Genomic DNA, 19,578 nt, shown 5'->3' on the forward strand with positions numbered 1-19,578 from the left:
TACTGGGAATGCATTTTTAGTCTGCAGGGGCAAAATTATGAAGGCAGCAAAATAGGTGAGTTGCATTTCACTGTCAAACGTTGTACAAAAGGGAGGGGGCAGCACCTGAACGACTTAATTTGTCTTAGTATTAGTCATTGATGACTCCTGCTTAATGTTCTTACCCTCTCTTCTCTTACTTCAGCATGCTTAAATGATTTCAAAACGTTTCCATTCTTAAGGTTAACTGATCTGTGTTTACAGTTCATGGATTGCAACCATGCTTGCAAGTCTTCAGTCTCAAAGAGCAAAGCTAAGAGAGACCACTCAGTAAAATAATTTCTCTGCGTAACATTTGGCTGAAGAATATTTTAGTCCTCTAAACTAAAGCATGGTCATTCAGTGTTTTGGTCACTTTAGCTGTTCTACACGTTAAAAAGCAGTAAGTATTTTTAAAGTTATCTCAGTGAAATAAGTCTTGTTTTGTGCAAGTCATTCTAATGATTTAACTTGCCTATAGATAAAGTAGACTGTCAAGTGAAGATTTTTAAAAAGTTCTGATCCATTTTTTATAAACAAGGGAAATACAACAGGGTTAGTTGTTGGGTGCTAAAGTCTGCAATTCATACAAATTTTCTGCTTGCTTCAGGTTTAGAAAGATGCCATATAGCCAGGTTTAGTGATCCAGTCTTTGGTGGTACAAATGGTTTTGTGGATGAATGAGGACTCCTGAGTGATAAATTCAACTTAAAAATTGTTACATTTTGACAAGCATCCAAATAGCATCATCTTAACAGCAAGTTCAGGTCTTAAAGAAGTCTACTTATTACAGAAATTAATTCAAACTAGTTCCCTCTAGAGCCCGTGTTAACTATTTTGAAGACTACACTAATCGTTGGGCGGTTTTTCTCCAGGAATAAGTTTGTATTAGTAACACTAAATGTCTCATTCACAGATTGCAAACATTCCCAATTTGTTGTGTTTTAACACTAAATGTTGATATTTTTTTCCCTATATAATAAGGTAGCTTGTATCAAAAACAAGTTCTCAGTGATATAAAAACCTCAGAAAATTAAAATTCTTCTCAACACTATGCAAATAGGAGAATGTTGTAAATTCTTAATTTTGATGCAACATGGGGAAAAAATTAGTCTGAGTAGTTCTTTGGATTCTGTTGCTAACTGTTGTTGAGAGTTAGTGTTGTATCCTCTGGAGGATGCTGTGTGTGGCTCAGGATGAGTTGTGCTGAATTCTGATGTCCCTCAGCAGTGCTGGGCTTTGTGCTGCTCCAACTCAGTGCTTTCCTTCACATAGTTCAGTGACAAACTTTAATATTACTAGAAACCTTCCTCTAAAGAAAGGACTCCGAATCAGAGTTCAGAAAACTCAGCTTGACACCTTAATAATATTAAATTGCACCTATTTATGTAGAAATGGAAATAATGGTGGAGATTACATTACAAACTGCTCTGCTGGGTTTTGATCTGTACAAATTGCCATTGGATTTCAGTGCAGAGTCCTTGAAGATTGGGTGATTATTTAAATAACCCAAACCTCTCCAGTTAACTTCTCACTGCTGTCTTTATTTATGCTCTCCTGTTCCCAGGACACCCATCTGTCCTGGCTGTTCCAGGTTGTTTCTAGCGAGCTGTATTTTCTGAGGTATCCATGGCAAGCCAGTGTTTTAATTTTGATTAGCCAAACTAAATTCAAAGTGTTTTTCATTGCTGAAGTCATGTGTAAACTTACACTAGTTCAGTGAAGTGAGTTGTGTATAAAGGATTTTGGTTTACTTAGGATCTACTTTAACAGTCTTCCTAATTAGATTTAGCCAGAATTACTCTTCAAAATAGAGAGAAATTGCCATGTTTTTCCAACCTTAACTAAATCTTTGACAATGTATCATTTTCAGAGTAACAAGCTAAGGAAAACTTAACTGCAACAGATCAGAATTACTTTGCTTGAGGAAGAAAAGTTTGAAGTAATGAGCTATAGAGTGGATTCCACATGTAAGTGATTTCTCAGACTAGTTTGTGTGAAAATAAGGTGCTTCTCAAGCAGCTTGTGCAAGTAAGAATAAGGAAATAAATACTGAGTTTGTGAAAACTGACAAGCACAGGAGCAAAGATCTCCCTAATATTTAAGAGCTGAGCAGTATCTACAGCTATGCAACAGATTTTGTGACCACTATCTTTTTATAATATGCAAATTTAGGTGTGGAATATCTTTGTCCACCTAAGTCACATTAGACACCAACCACCGACTTAAGACCTCTGTGTTTGTAAGACTTGTTGAACTAGTTTGCTGTAGTCTAGTGAAAATGCAACCTACATCAAATCCATAAATAAATTACATTTGTAGAAATGCAATTTTAAGTATTAATGGTGCAGGTAATATTTGTGGGGTGTATTTTCTGTTACAGCAATATAATATTTTAAGTACAAAGAAGGTGCTAGCACAAATCTGGATTAGATGTTTCATACAGCAAATTTCTTTTATTTTGTGGAAGGTGTCTGACTACTACAAGTTCATCAACTTTGCAGTCTTAAATATCTTTCCAACTTTCAAACTGGGAAAGTCCAGCTCATTGTTTATCAGTTTTGACTCTACAAATTTACATCAGCTGATTCACTGTATTGTAGATATGAACTGTTGTATCACAGTGTGTAATTTACTTACGACCTAAGAGAGAAGCTAACAGTGTCATGAGCCCTTGCCTATTCATGTTGTGCTGGCTGACCTCACTTCAGGTAGTTGAAATTTCATCATTTTCTAATGCTTTTTTTCCACAAAAGCAATTATGGCTACTGTAAACATCAACAAAGATGGATTGGACATTAAAATGACTGAATATTTTGTATTCTTGGAGGATATTTCTCAAGACTATTCTAACAGGTATAATTAAAGTTATATTGCTTCATATAAATAGTGCTTATCAGTTTTAACATCTTGTTTGCTGGTTTATGAACAGTGTTGGCTTGCAGAGTTTCAGCAGAATCATTTAGAGTGATGCTTCATTTAGAGGAGAATTGCACTTTACTAATGGTTTTAAACATTGGTTAATGAATCTTTAAAACTGCTTGGAGGCCTACCTCATTCTGATATAAGCAGTTTTTTGTGGGGGTCATTTAGGAATCAATATGCAGAGTTACTAAAGTCTCATAATAAATGCAACTTGACATGCCCCATCGCTGCTCTTGGGAAATACACCAGATCTGTTCTGATCAAATACCATCCCATGAAAAATATCTATTGGAATCATCTAGAAAATTTTGTGTTAAATCTGTTAAGGCTACTGAGTATGTAATTTCTTGATTGCAATAATTTCTTAATTTATCTGGTAAGAAATGAACAACTAAATTAAAATTGTCATATTAAAGTTTCAGTGGGTAACTTACTAGGCCTGGCTTGTACCCAGAAATGTCTGGCCCTTGCTTGGACTTTTGGCAGCATTGTGCAGCACAAGATGATCCAGGTGTCTCTGTTCTGAGCACTGTAAATTTTGAGGGGGAAAACAGCTTTTATTAAACAACAAACTTGTGATCCTTGAGGGATCTCTCAATGACCCTGAAGAGTCGCCAGGTCATCAGTACTACATGGGCTGGCAACATCAGTTGTAGTTGTAGTAAGAAAATGCAGTAAGGAAAGTATTATTATTTATTGTGGTCACTGTTTAATGGCAACAGAAAATTAGAGCTAGGAACTAACTTGCAAGTGACCAATAAAATATTCCAGGGATATTCAGTATTTTCAAATGTGCAAAATAAAATAATCTTCTTAATCATGTAGCTAAGATTTCCAGCTACAATGAGTACTGTGACTTGATATGAAAATTGCATGGCTTTCTTGATTCTTGCTCTGTTGTAAGTTTTCTTTCATCTTGCCAGCTCTGAGAGGGATACCCTGTCATGTGGCTCCAACACAGCTTCTGTGGTTGGCCCTTCCTCCTTTGGGGTAAAACCTCAGAGTAAAATCTTGCAAGAAGACATGAAATTACTAGCCATGCTCTGCCAGATTATTTTTAGATTGTTCTTTGTAGCTGTTTGTTCTTTGTGATTAAGTCTTTCCCTAACTCATGCTGCCACTGCTGTTTACCTCAGTGCTGCCAAAATCTTCTGGCATGCTCATAAGGTAGTGTGAATCCAGAAACTGCAGTCCTTGAAATAAAGGTGTTCCAGGAGAGCAATTCTGAGACATGCCTGTTCTGCTTTAGTCAAGTCCTCCTCAGACATCCTCAGTGTTTGACAGGTAAAGTCATCTGACTGCTTTAAATATACTTGGCTTGTAATAACAAGATTGAGTGTTGCTCAGCAGTGCTTTGTGCTGGCTTGAAAACAGCGTTCTTGAGAACTGGAGTGTTAGTAGGAAGGAAATGAGGTGAGTTGTGGGAACTCTTGGACACAAAATTACAGAAAATTACTGCTTTGTGATAGGTAATCTACAATGTGCACCAGAAAAAAAGTAATCCCAAAGCCCAATTCAGCACAACACTGTAGCCTTGTAACATGGAATGTCTCAGCCCTCTTTTGGAAATGCTGCATCTGCACGACTGCGCAGCACAGCTGTCGTGATCCACAGGATGACTGTGCAGCCCAGACCCAGCTTGGCACTGTGATCTTCAAGATCTGTTCAGTTTGGAGATCCACCTCTTCTTGTTGCTATGAAAGGTACAATTTTTTGTGTCCTGATAACTCACAGTTATCTTTAGTCTCCCTCTAGAGAAGTGTTGTGTGATTGGGGTATTAAAAAAAGCCAAAGTTGCTTGCTGCTGAGAGTCCCCTTTCAGAACATGAATGGTTTGAAAGATTGGCCCAATAAGTGAGGGCTGATACAGCAAGATTGGATCAGCATCAGTGTGTCAGAGTGATGAAGGGAAAACCATTCTGAGGAGTGGAATGAGCAGAAGTGCTGAATCCTCCCCACTTGCAAAGCTGTCTTTGAGAAGCAGATTTTCTAGAGAGGAAAGAGTCCTTAGGGGAAAATACAATTGAAATTAATGAGGTGCAGAGGAGGCATAGGCTCCTTAAGATTAACTCCACAATTCTCATGAGGGAATGTTACTGTCCCAGAAAGGCTTAGTCTTTAAAAAATAATGAAATTTAAATAAATCATCAAACTCCAGATATGCATCTTAAAATTAACTTGTGCCTATTGCTTCCCAGTTTATGCTAGAAACTTGACAGGGTGCTTTTGTGGCTCACCTAGAAAGGAAGCTTGCAGGTCCATGCTAAAAATGCAGATCTGACTATCACTTGGGAGACAACTTCTTTACTATTTTTCAAGAAATTAATGTTGTCCATTACAGGACATTCACTCAACTTCATTGACAGTCTATAATGCTTCTTAGGATAACATTTTCTAGATTAAAATAAAAATATCACTAGAAAATCATTCAGAGTTCTGTTTGCAACTTAAATTCTTTGCCCAGACTGAATGGGAAGGGAAGGATTTTTTTTTCCCTTGAGGGGGAAAGGAGGAAGCTGATTAAATTCATGTAAGTGATGAAGTCTCTGCTTTTGTCAAGTAAGTGGTGCTAAACTAACTTGTGACCCAGAGCATTAGGTGTGCTCCTGAAATGGATCTTCCAGCCCAGTTTTCTTGAAAAGAGACCCAGTTGATTCCTGGGAGACCACTCAGCAATACACATCAGACCTGGTAAGTGGAGGTGATGGACAGATTTGCTTCCCAGGTGTGCTTTTGATCTGATTTAACATGCTCATGTAGGCTGCACCCTGAAGCCTTTCAGCTTCATATGCAGAGCCTGGGTGAAATTGTTGACCTTTTAATTAGTTACAAAGGGTTTGAGAATAATTAATTCCAATAAGCTGGCATGACAAGGGGTAGTGAAGCATAGGAAACATTGTTCCCCCAAGCATGCAAAAATAACTAAGTTTAGGTAGATGTTTTCCTTCCTGTTCCTCAAAAATCTTAAGTCTGGAGATTATTTTTAAGTTGCCTTGTGGCTTTAGTCCCTTTTGGATAAGACTTTTTTTTTTTTTTTTTTTTTTTTTTTGTTTTGTTTTTTGTTTTTTGAAGGGCAGTTATTAGCAAAAGCTTAGATTTCACATAGCCATATATCCTCAGGCTGGAACTTGATGGCTTTGCTTTTGTTAAAGCTGATGCTCAAAATTTGGGTTTTTGTTTGGTTTGTGGTTGTGTGGGGGTATTTTTTTGCAAACAGCAAAGTTGAGGACCTTGACAGATTTTTGGTTGGGTTTTACTTGTTCTGTTCTTAAGACTTCTAGGACTGTGGAACTAATCAAGTCTCTTAAAATGAAAAATTACAAATGTCCTTTCTGAACAGCACTGCAGTGTTTGCCTTCTAGGGCAAGCTTGCTTTTAACAACACCCAGCAGATGCTGCAAATGTGGCTTTTGTGTTAGGCAGGGGTTACTTTATCTGCATGTTGGCAGCTGCAGAAGAGGGATTAGCTGAAAAACAAAGGAGGGAGGGAGCGGGATGTATGCAGCTCCTGGTCTTGATTTCCAAACTTCCAAATGGCCCTAAACCCTTCTTCCCATCGGTGGGTTTCCTTGAGACAGGCAAGCTGCTGGGTGGTGCCCCCGAGTGTGAACAGAGGAGCCATTCTCACACTGCTCTTGGGAAAGCTGATTCGGTGAACTTTCCGTTGTTACCTTAAATTACCTCTTCTGTCTGCCTCTGGATGCTAATGGATAGATTTTAAAAGAACAGAGTATAGTGTAATTTCAGTTATGTTTGCATTCAGTTATGGATCTTGGAATCAGCTAAATTTGGCAGAGTGCAGCAGTTTCCTTAATGCTGTGACTCCGGGTGTAGCAGAATGAAAAGTAGGGTTTTTTCCCTGAACAAGCACGGCAGGATTCGCTTGCAGCTGGCCCTGTCCTGCGGGGCCGCGCTCGGAGCCGCTCCCTGCGCGGACCCCGCAGCGCTCCGCGGCTGCTGCGGCGGTGCCGCGTCCGCAGCCCCCTCTAGAGCCCCGCTGTTCGGGGAGCTGCTACAGGAGCTTCGGCGTCCCACACAGCGCCCTGTGGAGCTCACTGCATTGCCATTTTTCTTTTCGGAGGGGGGTGGTGTCTTGTAGAAAGCACAGAATTGGGGGCTCTCCGTCGGCAGGGGCTGCCGCGCTGCGGGCGGCCCGAGCAGCCCCAGCTCCGCCGCCTTTCCGAGCGCCCCGCTCCCATCTCCCCGCAGCGCTACCTTAAGGGGCTGGTTGACATCAGCCGAGTGGGCTGGGCGGTGTGGGTGGGATTTCCTGTGCTGGAGGTCAGCTGCTCCCGTCCCTCTGCTGTCCCTCCCAGCCGCCCGGGTCCCGCTCTCCCCGCGCCGGAGGGACCCGCATCCTCCCGGCTCCCTCCTCTCGGGTTGGATTTACATAGTGATGTGTAAACTACAGGATGCCCAGCAGCACTGGAAAGAGGTTTAAACCTACGAAATACATCCCGGTATCCACAGCAGCTGCCTTATTAGTGGGTTCGACTACTTTATTTTTTGTTTTCACGTAAGTACCGCTCTGGCGGAGGGGGGGCCCGGGCTGGGGCCGCCCGGCCCGGCGGGGGGAGGCGGCTGGGCTTGACAGTCCTCCAGGCCCTGCCGCTGCCGGTCCTTCTCCCCGCCTGCCTCCTGCTATCCCTGCCCGGATTTGCTTTGCAGAGGCTCACGATCTCTCCCTATCATAAAATGTGCCCGATAGTCAGATCCACCATTTCATGGCACGTAAAACCCCATCAGCCTCCCGCAGCTGCCGGCTGTGTGCATCCGAGATGCCAGAGCCCCGCAGCCCGTCCGTGCGGGGCTGGTGTACGCGAGAGAAATGCAGCCCCAGCCGGCCCGCTGCCGGCAGGCGTGAACCCAGCCTGTGCCTCAGCTGGCCGGAGCCTGCTCCAGGAGGGAGAGCTGGCCTCTCCCGTCCATCTCTCGCGTGTCTCAGGGTTTATCCGGCACAGCCTTTTGAAGTGGAAGGAATCCTATTCTAAGCATTACCGATTTTACATATTTTTATGTAACTGTTCTTGAAAGCTTGAGGAGCTAATGAACGAATTTACATTTGCTTCAAGGAAAGACGAGGAAACTTTTCCCCTCTCTGGTTCTTGTTCTCTCATTCCCTTCTCGCTTAAATGCAGAATGGAGCTGTGGCTGTCGCCTTGCAGCTCTCCTGTAGTTATATTAATATGTGAGTGCTGTAGTGCTTCGGCTGTTTCCTCTCCATACACTCGAGTTCTGTAGCTCGCTAACCTTTCCTGTGCGGGGGTAGCAGCACCCTCCCTGCAGAGGTGTCCGTTTCCAGAGATGCTACAAAACTGTGCTCTGAAAGGAGCTTTGACTAAGCTGCCTTTGGGAAGGTGAAAACATGGCTATTGCATCTTAAGATTTATTGTTTTACTTATTTTGAAACTCTCCTTTTCTTGTTTTGCCGTTGCTATTTTTTAACCGAGCTCAGTGAAGCTGTTGGAAGCAGAAGGCTCTTATAAGAGTGGGAGTATGTGTCTGTGTCATTATCTTTTGTGGTTTGGCTGTGATATGATTCTCGATGTTTCAAAATGCTTGTCACTGGTATGGTAATCTCAATGTAGGATTTCAGAATAAAACATAAATGTTGTTTTGTCTAACAGTTTCTTAAATCGGAACAGATTTTGACACCAAGTTTTGCTCTTGACTTAATGTGCGTTGATTTTTTTCATTGCTTGTTTTCAGTGCATTTGATATGAAGTGTGGATAAATCCTTTCAGGATATTACAGTGTTTCAAGAACTGGTCAAGTCTCAAGAGCTAGTAGAAGTATCAGCCTATCATTCATCATTTGGTGGTCTAATTATAGTTTGGCAAACACAAGACAGAAGTTGGCTTTTGTGATGAACTTGGTTGACACTGGAGTGGTGAATATTAAATGGTAAAAAAAAAGGGGCCTTAATGCCAGCATTTATTTTTCTGTCTGCTTGAGGAATGGATGTATGCTAAGGTTGTTTTGGGAGCTGTATGTTTTCACATGATACTTCCAGTGTAGAGCTGTAAATTGCTTAGTGATGTAAGACTTTCCTGGTAACACAGTTTTTGTTGAAACATCCTTTTGGCACCAGGACATCAACCGAGATGTTCATTTTACAATTTGTACAGAAGAAGCAATTGCATTTAATTTATTACCGAATCTGAAACTTCACTCTGCTCCCTCTGTTATCAGTGAATAATTACATGCAAAATGAAGTATTTTAAGGATCTCTCCATATTGTAACTTGGCCTGTGTATCTTGAAGTGTTAGTAAATTTTTCGAGGATTGTCCCAGACATACGTTCTCTGCTGTTGCCAAGTTTGTGTGTAATAAAAGTAACACATAATTGAGCAACTGTTGTCAGGCAGAATCTGAAGTCCTGTCCATTCAAAAATACTCAGATGAATTTGTATGGGATTGGTGTTGTTTTTCATGCTGAGCAGTGTTAGTAAAATCTATCTTTGTTGTGGAACCAAAACAAGCCATATACATGAGATTAGTTTCTTTTGTGTGGCAGTAGGTTTTTCCCCTTTTCCTGAGCTTTTCAATTTTTTATCTTTTTCCACAAGCAATGTTTTGTCTCCTGAAGATCTTTTTGTTGTGATGTGTTATTAAAGGCTGAGATTGTCCTGAATTTTCAGGTGTGTTGATTTGTATGACTCGTTTGATGTTGGATAGAGCTCTGATATGCAGCAATTGAAACACTGGCCTAAAATTGTTTTAGCAATTTTAGCAGTACTTTTGATACAAACCATGCTTGCTTGTCATACCAGAAGAACTTAATCAGATGAAGATTTACGTATGTGTTTATTAATTACTTATGTCATTAAGCGCTAAGGCTGCTCTGTCTGTTAATGAAGTAACCTGTGTATAAATACATGAAAGTCACGGTGAACTGGATTCCTATCAAATTTTGGGTGCAGGTTACCTCAGTGGGATGTCAGGGATTAGAGCAACTTCAGCACAGTGGAACTGAATAATAGAGGATAATATACATGGAAAAATTGAATAATAACTATTTTTAAACCACTTACGGAATAGAAAAAATAAACTTTTAGGGCACTGGAAACATTTCTGAGTAACACGTATGAAAACAGCCTCTGACTTGGCTTTTTCCCTAGACACGTTTGTGGTCTCATGCCACACATTGAGTGTCTTCTGTTGGATGAAAAGCTCTTTGAACTTTAAGGCCAGGGTTAGCTTTTTAGCAATGTGGTCTTTATTTTTAGCTTTTTTTCCAAACACCTTTGCTAAAAAGCAGCACATAAAGAGTGTTTGAAATATACAGTGTCCACTATTAGTTCATCATGGTGCTGATCACTGGTACTGTTATACTTCAGGAAAATTCCATTTTAGATTCTCCTTTATTTTTTTTCATCAACTAAGCTTTTCGGGTTCGCTGTATCACTGCTATATTTCTTCTGGTTTTATGAAGGGGAACTAAACTATTTAGCTATCAAGATTATTGCCTGGAAAGGCAACTAAATATTGAAGTTGTATTATTGCAGGCTTTTAGCACTCCATGTGTGTTCCTTCAGTAATAAATACAGTGTCTGAGTAGGTGGTCTAATTTGTCACAGTGGGAGAGTAAATAAGCATTAACTGTAAGCATTATGAAGGAACTTATCAATAATGTTGTATAGAATGATTAAGTTAATTTACTTATATGAGCAAATCAAATGGTGCAATGAATAACTAATTCTTCTTAACATAGGATAAATCCAGTGATTCAGTTCTAGCAAACTTGAACTTATTTCTACCAAAATAATTTTTTCTTCGTATTTCTCATAAGACTTTTTGTTAGAGGTAGCAATTAACCTATTTCAGTGAAGTCTGGGCTCTTATGCCTTGAACTAGCAAGTGCTGTGATGTAGACCTAATTGTGTTCATTCAAAGACCCTGAGTTTCAAGCACTTCCCACCTTATTTTAGGCTGTGCAACTTCAATGTTAGGAGAGAATGCAGCTTAATTATCAGCAAGCAGAATGTCACATGTGAACAGTTGGAATCCATGATGTAAAAGGACTTTTCCAACCTAAATTATTCTATAATTATTCTGGAGCTAATAATTCTCATCTGCTTAAATTGGCTACTTACTGTAGGTGTTGGTTCTGAGAACTTCTGAGATAGTTCAGCAGCTGCAATGCCTGTGTTTGGAGATTACACAGCCAGCTGAAAGCATATGGTTTTAAGGGGAAACTGTGGCTCATTTTAGTAAGGAGAAAAAAAGCTCATCATTCTCTCACTGAATATTGTAGGCCTGAAGTTCCTCATAAAACACCCATTTTCAGACTATTTTCTGTAGCATGCAGCCTCTTGAGCATCTTTGAAATACAGTGGAAACATGTAATTCATAACAAAGGTCTAGGTGCCACTACTTCTTTGATATAATGGTAGTAACAGTGCTGCATATTATTTCTTTAAATGGGATCATAAAATGGGTAATTTTCTGGGTGAAGTGAAAGCACAAATAAGGTGAAAACTCAGTCAGTACTGAAATATGAACAACTTTTTCTTAAGAGTCATAATGGGAGATAATCATAGATACACACCATAAATACCTGCAATTGGCGCTCTAATGCAGTCTGTGGCACAGGGAGTCTAATACCAATAGCCTTCAGGAAACAATTGAGGAGTGATAAATTGGTGTAGAAGAGCAATTGAAGTTGAAGTCGCAGTAGGGATGGAAAGAAAATAGAGAAATAGCCTAAATCTGTGCTGTTCAGATGGCAGGAGGAGGAAGAATGGCTGGTAGACTGTATTCCATAGCAGGGCTGTTGGATTTACCCTAACAAGGAGGAAAGCTTGGCTTTGGTTAATGAATATTTTAAAAAATTGGTGCTCCCCCTACATTTATATATCGTGTTACTGCATTTCATGAACTAGAAAGACTCAGCATTTCTGTAGTTAGAAATGTATGAATCTAGATGCACTTTTGACACATTCACCCCTCAAATTATAAGAACTACCCCCTTCCTGCAGTTATCTGATCCTGCACTGGAACAGCCTCAAAATAAACGGGTAATAGCACTTTAAAGTCTAAAACTATCATAACCATCCTGGGTGGTAGTTAGTGAAAATATAGTGAGGTGTGTACCTAGAGTTCTTGAACTATCTGTTATATCTTTTCCTCTCATGACATTCACGAAGTGAAAAATACAGTCTGCTGTTTTCACTTGGGCTTGTTTAGTCACTAGCAAAGGCCAAGCTAATAGAAGATCATCTTTGCTTTAGTGAATTTGATTTGTATCAAAGATGTTTTCCTTGCCTAAAGTATTTAGTTCCAGATGTGCAGATGTTCACTTCTGCCTGTTCAGTGTTCTGATTTCAGTTAGATTAAGTGATAAAATGTGATTTAAAATGTATATTGCAGATGTTATGGAGCTTCATCTGTAACACAGGTGTGTTTTATACCTGCCTAGAGGAAATAGAACTGAATGCTGAGAAGTAGAAGCACAATAAAGAATATAAAGATAAAATTGTAGCTCAGATTGTTTTATCCTGATATGCTGCTGGACAGCATGAATTCTTCCTTAGAGTGTGGTCTTACATCCTTCTTCCAGTTTGGCTTCTGCCCAATAACCTGCTGAAGGCTGCTTGTGGATTTGGGAGAGTTCTGGTGGCAGTTGCTTGTGCTGTGTGATGCCAGAAGATCCAGGTGTGCTGTGGTCTTGGTCTGTATGAGAGCACATGGAAACACTGCCACTCCACAAATCCACTTCTCCCCATCCTAACCAGATGGTCATATCAGGTATCCTTGGCATTCTGAAAACTTTGGAGCACAAAGCTCCTCTACCTTGTCTGTTTCTAGCCAGGGGTCCATTTGATAGTGGTAATGCTAATTAAGAAAGAACAAATTCCCCCCTCCTTGGACATTCTTTCCACACCATTCTTTACTATTTGGAATATTAATGTAGTTCTGATTTTTATTTATTTTTTGCTTTCCATATGCCAAACCAAGAAATCGCTGGAACTGGTAGGGAGCAGCTTCACTGGCAGCAATGCAGGTGACACTGTACAGAGTGAAACGAGTGTGCAAACAAGTGTGCATTGGTTTAATCTGGTGAATTTTAAAACTGACTTCACAGTCACATACTGATTTCAAGCAGTGCAGTTTGACCTCCTGAGATACCTTAACATTTTCCATGTTAAATGCATTTTTAATGGCAGGTTTTTCCTGTCCATTATACCTGCAATCCAAAAGAAGTAATGCTTGCCTGGTTGACCTGAGTCATCTCAGTTGTCATGTCTGTAAGCTTTTGAAAAATATTTACTTTGGTTATGACAATGAAATGTCCTTTTAAGCTGTGGCAATTTCATCTTGCTATAAAATTTTTGGAAATAGAATCTAGACAAACTTGTCATTCTAGATAAGACAGGCAGTCTCAACAGGAAAATATATTTAACTGAAGTGTGAAAAGTTTTTGGGTTTGTTTTTTAATGCTTTAAGAAGTCACAGTTTTACTGTTTTTAGCTAGTTGATTTTGTGATCTTTGCTTCTAAAGGCAGTGGTCTTTGCTTCCAACAGCAAAGTTCGCAATACAGGACCTTTCTAAATGCTATTAAAATTAATTCATTTAGGAAAAAAACCTGATACTTATTATTAGTGGGAATTTTTTTTTTTTTTTTTTTTTTTTTTAGTTTGAGAAAGTAAAAAGGAGAATCATGTTTGTTGAGGGCAGTAAATGGCTACACATGTTCAGCTGTGGATGCAGAGCTTTCTGCAGCCACTGCAGTGGTGTTTCAGTGCTCACTGGAGATCCACTTTGAAAAAGGCAGAAGAGCTACTGGAATGGAAGTTATTGCTGTACATGGGCTACTGATATAGTCTCAGTGTGTGATTCATGCCAGTAGCAACCTCCTTTCTATTTTTCCTAGTAAGCAGAGATTAAGGTCATATGGAAATAGGAATGAGAGTGTCTCAATTAGATCAGGGTGGGCCTCTCAGCCTTTGTACAAGAATATACAAGCAATTTTTCCTTTTTTTTTTTCTGAAGTCCTTTCAAGATGCTAATTTAAATACTGTCCTTGTTTGTTGAAGTATGCCACATGTGTATCCTTTTATACATAGAAACAATCTCTACAAGATTGTTCAAGCTCGATTGGTTTGTTAGTAATGTCAACTAAGGAGTGTTACTGCCAAGACCAAAAAACTTAAACTGTGAGATAAATACACGTGGTGACCTTGGAGATCTGATTTTTGAAATTCATGACCTGGGCTAGTCACTAATTATACACATAACATTATTGTGTAAACAATTTATTCTGCTACTACCTGCTTCTCAGCTGAAATCAGCTGTAGAGCCCTGTGGTGTGGGGATCCCTGGAGGACCTGTGAGAGATGACCTGGAACAGGATTTCGCTGCTCACATAGTTTATAAGCTGCAAGGAAACCTTTCAAGGCCAACAAAGGGGAAACCATAAGCTTTCTTCAGTTTGCTTTGGAAGATGTCTGAAATACAGCAGTAAAGTGATGAAGCCAATTTAGAGCATGAAGGAGATACACACTGGAGTGGGAGAGAAGTATTGTAAAAGCTACACGAGATACACTTGTGTAATCAGTGCAGAATTGGAACACTGATTTACTGTCCTTTGATTCAAGCCAATAGATACAACACTTATTTCTCTATAATCCAAGAGTAATGTTCAATTTGGCTGCACTGTTACAGAGATACTATTAGTTGATCTTTGTCATTGGGAGCAGCTAATGAAATTGAAAGAGGCACGGGGGTTGAGACAGAAATGCTGCAGTTTTTAATAGAAATTCTGTATTGTTCTTTTGCAAATAATGCCATAGATTGGAAAAACCTACTCAGCCTTGATCTTATTTTACCATGGAGAGGCAATTTTAGGAATCCTTGTTTGGTGATTGGAAAAATTAATTCCGGTGAGTACACCACAGCATAGTGTCTACTACATAAATCTTCAGCCAGTAATCTGTATCCAGAAAGAGGATTTAATTAGTCGCTGATTGGTTTTTTGCAATTACTAATGCAATTTAGCTCGACTAGCTTCAAAGCTGTCCAAAGTGCCTAAAATTCTGCACTCTAAACTATTGTGCAAACACTAGTGAGTACCTGATTCTTTGTTTTTCTCAGGATGGATATTATGGAATAAATTGTACAGTAACCCATATTTAGATATTGCAGTGGTTACCATGGTTCTTTGTGGAAGTGTAAACACAAATTGTGCAATTCAAATGTGAAATCCTTATGAAATACCTGTACTCTGCTGCTGTGTGTTGAGATGATCAAGCAACAGAAGACAGAGGTGCCAGGTGCAAGAAAAATATCTCTTGAATCTGAAATCTTAAACCCCTTAGCAGCTGTTTCCAGTGTATGTGTGCACCATGAAATGGCTACTCTCCTGAAAAACTTGGTACACACTCGGACAAAACTAATTGCAGAATATTCTTAAATGAACAAATTACTTTTTAAGTTGGAGCCCAACAAAGCAAACTTGAGACTGCGTAAATATATAAGGGTATTCATAAATAAAGCCAGACAAAGCATTACTCTCCAAGGATTCTTAAAACTAAATTGGCATTTACATTAGCTCTTATTCATGTCTTCAGGGAAATAATGTAATGTAATATCTATATCAACACAATTTAAGTACAGTTCAGGGAATAAGGAAAGATTGGACCTTTCTATAAACAAGCATAATTTAAAATTAAACTTAGGTCAATTGTATAAATGCTTCAAAATGGAAAAGTTCAGTTTAAAACTTTTCCACTTACTCTGATCCCAGTCATAAAGGAGAGGTAGGTATTTTCTTATGGAAAAACACTTCCTCTCCCCCTTTCCAGCTAGTTCAGTTTCAAAAGTTATTTAGGGTTATTTTCATTGTGTATAACCTCCCTTTCAATTCTTCTTCATAAGTGAGATCTCATTTTGCATGTTTAGCTTTTTCTGGAGATTGTTTGCCCCAGCAATAAGACTCTCCAGATGTGTTATGATCTAATAATGCTGTGGTTAACCCTTGTCTGCTGTCAGCAGCTTGCTGAACTGCCTCCTGTGTTTTACCAAGCCCCAGCATTTGATGATGCAGTTTCCTGGCTCCAAGCAGCAGGAGCCATGAGTTGTGTATGTGGGCAGCTCTCCCTCCATGGGGTTTGTGTCTGGCACTGGGCTCAGGAGCCACTGCCTTGAGACTTCCCTGTGAAACCACACTGTTAACTTGGCTTATCTCCAGCATTCCAAGGCACAGTGATGGGGCAGGGCTTTGAGGATGTCTTTATGGTCATCTTCATGTGCTCAGACCTGTGGCTTTGACCAGTAACTATAGATCTCTAGGTTCTTGTCTCATTTCTCTGTTGTGTTGTGTGGTGTATAAGTCTCACATCTTGCTTTTCTCTTTGAAACTCTTTGCACATACTGTATCTTGTGTAAGTGGCTAAGGAGTCTTTGTGGCAAAAACAGTAAGAGCATCAACAGACACTATATTTTTTTAATTACTAGGTTTTGAGAATTCTGTAGAAAGAGGTATATAAAATGGCTGCTTTCTGATACACAGTACAAGTCAAACAGAAGGAGGTATGAAGCCTTTGAATCTGATAAGATGACTTCTAAATCATGTATGGAAGTTGTAGCATTTGCAGCAACAAAGGACATTAATATCTGCTACAAAAATTTCAGTGCAAAGACAATGCAGTATTAAAATAACAGGACTTTCTGGGTGCAGCCATTGGATCAATGTGATACTTTTTTTTAAGTTGTGAAGCAAAACTTCTAATACATGTCCAGATAGTTTTGAATCAAAAATAAAATGCAAAGACCACCTCAACTCTTCTTGGCAGAGCTCTGCCAAGATTTTACATAATCTATGAATTTTGACGTCAAAGCCAGTCTGTATGAGCAGTGCTCAAGAATCTGGTGGGCAGTGGAGGAGGACAGGCAGATACAGGTTTTTATAATGTTGGAAGGGGTTGGTTCCTTGAAATGAAATGTTTCTGGTTGTGTCATCTGTTTATTTTTAGAATAAGGCATTTGACAAATAGATTGCAATGATAATAAGATACAAGGTCTTATATGTAGCACTGAATTTGGCCTGCTGATGATTATAAACAGGTTCGAAAACTGCTTTCCTTCTCTGCTTCAGTTGAGAAGACTTTGCTGGGGCAAAGCTGTGCTTCTCCTTAGGAAGTTTTCATCCCTACTGGTCTCTAGTAGGGCAACTTGTGAATAAGGTCATCAGTGCTATGATCCCTCCTTGCTTCTTAAACCGAGGTGGAGAGGCATTACACAACTGGAGTGCTGGTGCTCAGCAAGTTTTGCACAGATGAGCCAACTCAAGGCTGAAGCTCTGTCAGCCCAGAACTCAATGGAGATAATTCTTTCAGAGAGGGCTTCTGAAGATTTACTTAATTCTACAGTTTCTACTCCAGCTAATGTAATTTAGGGCCATCTATCATGCAGCAAGACTGTTTTGTTTCTTGAATACTGCATGAATGTATGAATAGAGGAATACATGTACTAAAGCTTTGTTGTCTCTCTTTAAAAGTTTAATGGTAACATTGTAGTCTTTAAACTTTTATTTGTATGTGATTCTGCCATGATTAGTTACTTTTGCAAGTAATTTTTCTTGCATTGTATTACAATGACTAGTGGGATAAAGCTAAACATGATATCTATGGTTTGAGAACTGAAAAATTAATGATTCCTCCTCTAGCCTGTTGTGTTTGATTTATAATTCATATCTGATAAGAGACATGCTCTTCTGAGCCAGCTATCAACTCTACATTTATGTCTTGATGGGGTATTTTTAATTCTTCCTGTGGTGGGTGCTGGGAGGTTGTGAATTTTGGGCCCTAGAGTGCTCCTGAAAAAGGTTTCCAGACACACACTTTCTGCACCTCCCATCTCCCACATGAGACTCTTTATCCTCTGTAGAATCTGGCCCCAGGGCTTGTGTTGACCCCAAATGTCATAGCTGCTGTCACAGCCCATTGCCATGACCCGTGACTTTTAGCAAAACCCAGGTACATGGTTTGCCTTTCAGAGGCACTTGACAGCAGAAGGAAATGGAGAGCTCTGGGGGTTTTAAGTGTCCTGAGTGGCTGCTTCCAGCCACTCTACCTCTCAGGGAGAGGCATGGCTGTGGACTAAGGTATGAGCCCTTTACAGAACACATCTCTCACTTCCTACGTTTGGTCTTTTCCATCACTCTGGATCTTCATGGGCTTATCTGGCTGCATTTTGTCTTTCTCTTGTACTGTTTTGTTTGTTTTAGGGTTTCTTTGGGGTTTTTTTTGTGTTGGTTTATTTCTTTTTTTTTTGCTATTCTCTATCTTTCTCAACAGGTGATCTCCTGTTCAATCTTTTCAGGTGGATAATGCCTTTTTGCCCCATACATTCACAAAGGGTGATCCACTGCTTGTTTCCCTTCTGAAATGCCCGAGTAGAGGGCTTACAAGATGCAATCCAAAATCTAATCCTATCTGTTGAGCTGGGATGGCTTTTTAGATAAAACAATTCTTCTATATTGAAACTGTAAGTGCTCTCAGTGGGCCACTGTCTTTATTGTGACTCACACATCTTTGGCATCCTCTCCAAAGAAGCTGACCAACATTTCTATCTTCTTCCCACTAAGAAGTTCTGTATTCTTTGTGAGTTTATTTGCTCCAGAACAGTAAGCTGAGTTGCTGGCTGGTCAAAAGGGAAAGATGTGTAGCAATTTGCCAGTTACATTGTCCTTCTCTGAACACAGAGAGCACTGTTTAGTGGAGTGAGGCAGTGATCCTGCATTTTTGTGATTAATATGTTTCATGCTTTTGTTTGTGTCTTTGAGAGTGACATTATTTATTTTTGTTGCTTCAACTGTTTTGGAAATGAGAAAAAGCTATTTTGAGTGTAATATCGACTTGGCATCATTTAAAAAGTGTTTCTTCTTGCCAGTTTTTTTCTTGGTTCCCCTAGAAATACATTTCTTTTGGGCTGCTTCTGACATTGTGTATGTTGTGGTAAGTCTACAAAGCAGCACACTGTGCATGTGTGATGAGTGGATGCTTGCATGTCTGATGAGGGATTGATTCCCCTGGGCATGTGAGTCCTGCCAACTCCTCACTTAGAAAACTTGAGGTTTTAATATACATTCTGTCTTTTAGGCCCAGTTTGGCCTCTTCTTTTAGAAGGTATTTATTTTCCTTTTTAATAAAAAAGCTTACAGTTATATTGAGATAGTTAATTAAACAGCCGGCATCTAATCCAGATCTCACCTCTTAGTTTCCTTCTCACTTTTTCTTAACTGTGCCTGCTCACATAACCTGATGAAGCTGTGTAAGAATTATGGAGATGGGTTGAAGCCCATCTAAAGCTAGAACCTGAATCTGATCTCCTGATCTGCCCATTAGAATCTCACTGCAAAGTGATTACTCCAAGGTATCCAAGGACTGCATGTTTGGTTTAGATCCTTTGGAGGGCTCTTGGTTCTCCTGGCTTGGCTGATTGTGTTCCTTCAGCAGCTTTTAGCATGCAAATGTCCTGGGCCTTACCCTTCTGAAAGATGGCTGCCTGTGCCCAAGACAAGATCCTGTTCTGTAGCTGTGAAGGGATGAGCTTTTCAACAGGAGAAAAGAAAAACATTCTTCAGCTTCCACTTGGAAACATCTGAATCATTTTGGTTGAAGTCTTAATTG

At 39.7% G+C, this 19,578-nt stretch overlaps 1 protein-coding gene and 1 long non-coding RNA gene across 2 annotated transcripts in view; both read left to right on the top strand.

The window, feature by feature from the left end:
* The first annotated feature begins 286 nt into the window (after positions 1-286).
* LOC146766009 (uncharacterized) lies at positions 287-2,918 on the top strand. The gene is made up of 3 exons (XR_014958665.1): positions 287-421; positions 1,892-1,988; positions 2,775-2,918. It is a non-coding gene; the product is annotated as an uncharacterized LOC146766009 (long non-coding RNA).
* A 4,308-nt stretch (positions 2,919-7,226) lies between these two features.
* The window catches only part of ZDHHC8 (zDHHC palmitoyltransferase 8), a 106,419-nt gene continuing 94,067 nt past the window's right edge, over positions 7,227-19,578 (top strand). The window contains exon 1 of the mRNA XM_021544499.4: positions 7,227-7,459. Coding sequence (XP_021400174.1) covers positions 7,356-7,459 — 104 coding nt within the window. The 5' untranslated portion in view covers positions 7,227-7,355. The remainder of the gene's footprint in view (positions 7,460-19,578) is intronic.

This window comes from Lonchura striata, chromosome 15 (genome assembly GCF_050655825.1).
Source record: "Lonchura striata isolate lonStrDom1 chromosome 15, ASM5065582v1, whole genome shotgun sequence".
Lineage (NCBI taxonomy): Eukaryota > Metazoa > Chordata > Aves > Passeriformes > Estrildidae > Lonchura > Lonchura striata.